The sequence below is a fragment of the Notolepis coatsorum genome (genome assembly GCF_963971535.1).
Source record: "Notolepis coatsorum genome assembly, chromosome: 1".
NCBI lineage: Eukaryota > Metazoa > Chordata > Actinopteri > Aulopiformes > Paralepididae > Notolepis > Notolepis coatsorum.
This window is the reverse complement of record NC_140165.1, coordinates 282,788,613-282,790,338: the sequence shown is the minus strand read 5'-3', so window position 1 is coordinate 282,790,338 and position 1,726 is coordinate 282,788,613. Positions and strand designations below refer to the sequence as shown.

Here is a 1,726-nt window from a genome sequence, read left to right as displayed (position 1 = left end):
AGTCGACACTGCGCTATTCTGTATTAAAAAGCCATGACTCTAAAATGTGGTGACGCCATAAATTCCCTGTTTTTTTTCTGTCCCATTATTTTCAGTGAACAGAAACTGGTGGCACGCTGGCCGATACAAGACCGCCATCCGCTGGCGAAACGAAATACTACAACAAATGACTCAAACGGTGGAGATGTCAAACTCGCGTCACTGTAAAACATTTATTTCTCCGCAGCACAACAAGATAGCCTGACTTAAAATTAAGCCGTATAACGTGAAAAGAACTAAATAATATTGTACAGTGAATTACGTTCATCAAGTAAACATACAATGACTGTATATGAATAGTGCGCAGTGTGTAGTTTAGTTACAAACAAACATCGTTCAAGTGGGTTCCAGGTACTTGTCAACACTCAAGACCGAGTGGCGAGAGCGGCAAAGTTCAATTTGAGTCTGAACGCAAAGCCAAGTGTAGTCCTAGTTCTAGGTCTCGTGTTCCCCACTGAACGGTGTCAGGACTCTCCCTGGCGGAGGTCCGCCGAGTCGTCGCTGTTCTCCGAACTCCCCTTCGCTTCCTCCGCCGTCCCGCTGTCCGACTCCTCCTCGATAGCGAAGCGCACGTCCGCGGAGGAGCACAGGGAGCTGACGCTGCTCTGCTCCACGCACAGGGCGCAGGCCAACGGGCCCAGCGGGGACACGACTCTCCCCTCGCACGGCCCACGACTCCCCGCCGAGGAGGAGGGCAGGGACACCGGCTGCACCGCGCGCAGGCCTCCTCCTGAGATCCCCGGGAAGGTGAGGCTGTGCTTCTTTGGCAACGCGCCCCACTCCCGTTCCTCCTCCTCGTGCACCAGGTGCGTGAACACGTTCGACCTCCTCTTCTCCCGCCTCTTGGAGCGAAAGTAGCCCATCATGATGCCGAAGAGGAAGACTCCGTAGAACGACATGACGATTAAGATGTACAGGTACGCGTTGCCGTCGCCCTTGTCCGCGGGGGACACCACGCTCTCCGTCTGCGGGGGGAGATGATCCCTGGGCGCCGTGGAGTTGCTGCCGGGACGCTCCATCCTCAATGCAGCCTGCGAGGTGCACCTGGAAGGTTTGCTGAAAAAGAGCCAGGAGAAATATAAACATAAATATTTTGACATTTACGCGCGATTTACGCACATCTGCCCACGGTTTTAGGAAACGTGAATACATCGATACTGTACACTAAAAATATTTACTTGTTTAGTCTAAAATTAATAATGAACAGTAGTTATCCACCATTAGCTATTGTGATGATAAATAGACAACTCACCGAAGAGAGCAACTTGATATAATGTGCAAATCTGTGTGGGTATAGGCTGTCTTTGTACGTGCGCCTCTCAAGTTTAACGGCGCTGAAGAGTAGATGTGAGTATTTATATGGCGACCCCTGGGTATCACGAATCACGTGAGGGGAAACAAAGTTTTTGTCCCCACGTCATGCTGTGGAGGAACAGACAGGGTGGATATGACAGTGACACCCATGCCAAGCACAAAACGTGACAAAACACTGAAGGCTGTGGTCAACACTGGTCGTTAATTAGGTTTTAAGTAAACGCTAGTATATATATATAGTCTACTCTGTCTAGATAGATAGATAGATAGATAGATAGATAGATAGATAGATAGATAGATAGATAGATAGATAGATAGATAGATAGTGAAGCATACATATTATCTTTGATTATTACATGGCGTTTTAACATTC

General features: G+C 48.6%; 1 protein-coding gene across 1 annotated transcript; it reads right to left on the bottom strand.

The window, feature by feature from the left end:
- Nucleotides 1–224: 224 nt before the first annotated feature.
- Nucleotides 225–1,391, bottom strand: kcne4 (potassium voltage-gated channel, Isk-related family, member 4). Its single transcript, XM_084329314.1, has 2 exons — nt 1,292–1,391; nt 225–1,095 (listed from the first exon to the last, which is right to left on the bottom strand). The coding sequence occupies exon 2, from the start codon at nt 1,056–1,058 to the stop codon at nt 504–506; it is 555 nt and encodes a 184-aa protein (XP_084185440.1). The 5' UTR covers nt 1,059–1,095; nt 1,292–1,391; the 3' UTR covers nt 225–503.
- Between the last annotated feature and the right edge of the window lie 335 nt (nt 1,392–1,726).

Bases quoted from the DNA above. Each gene is read 5' to 3' on its own strand.
- kcne4 (XM_084329314.1), bottom strand. From the start codon at position 1,058: ATGGAGCGTCCCGGCAGCAACTCCACGGCGCCCAGGGATCATCTCCCC.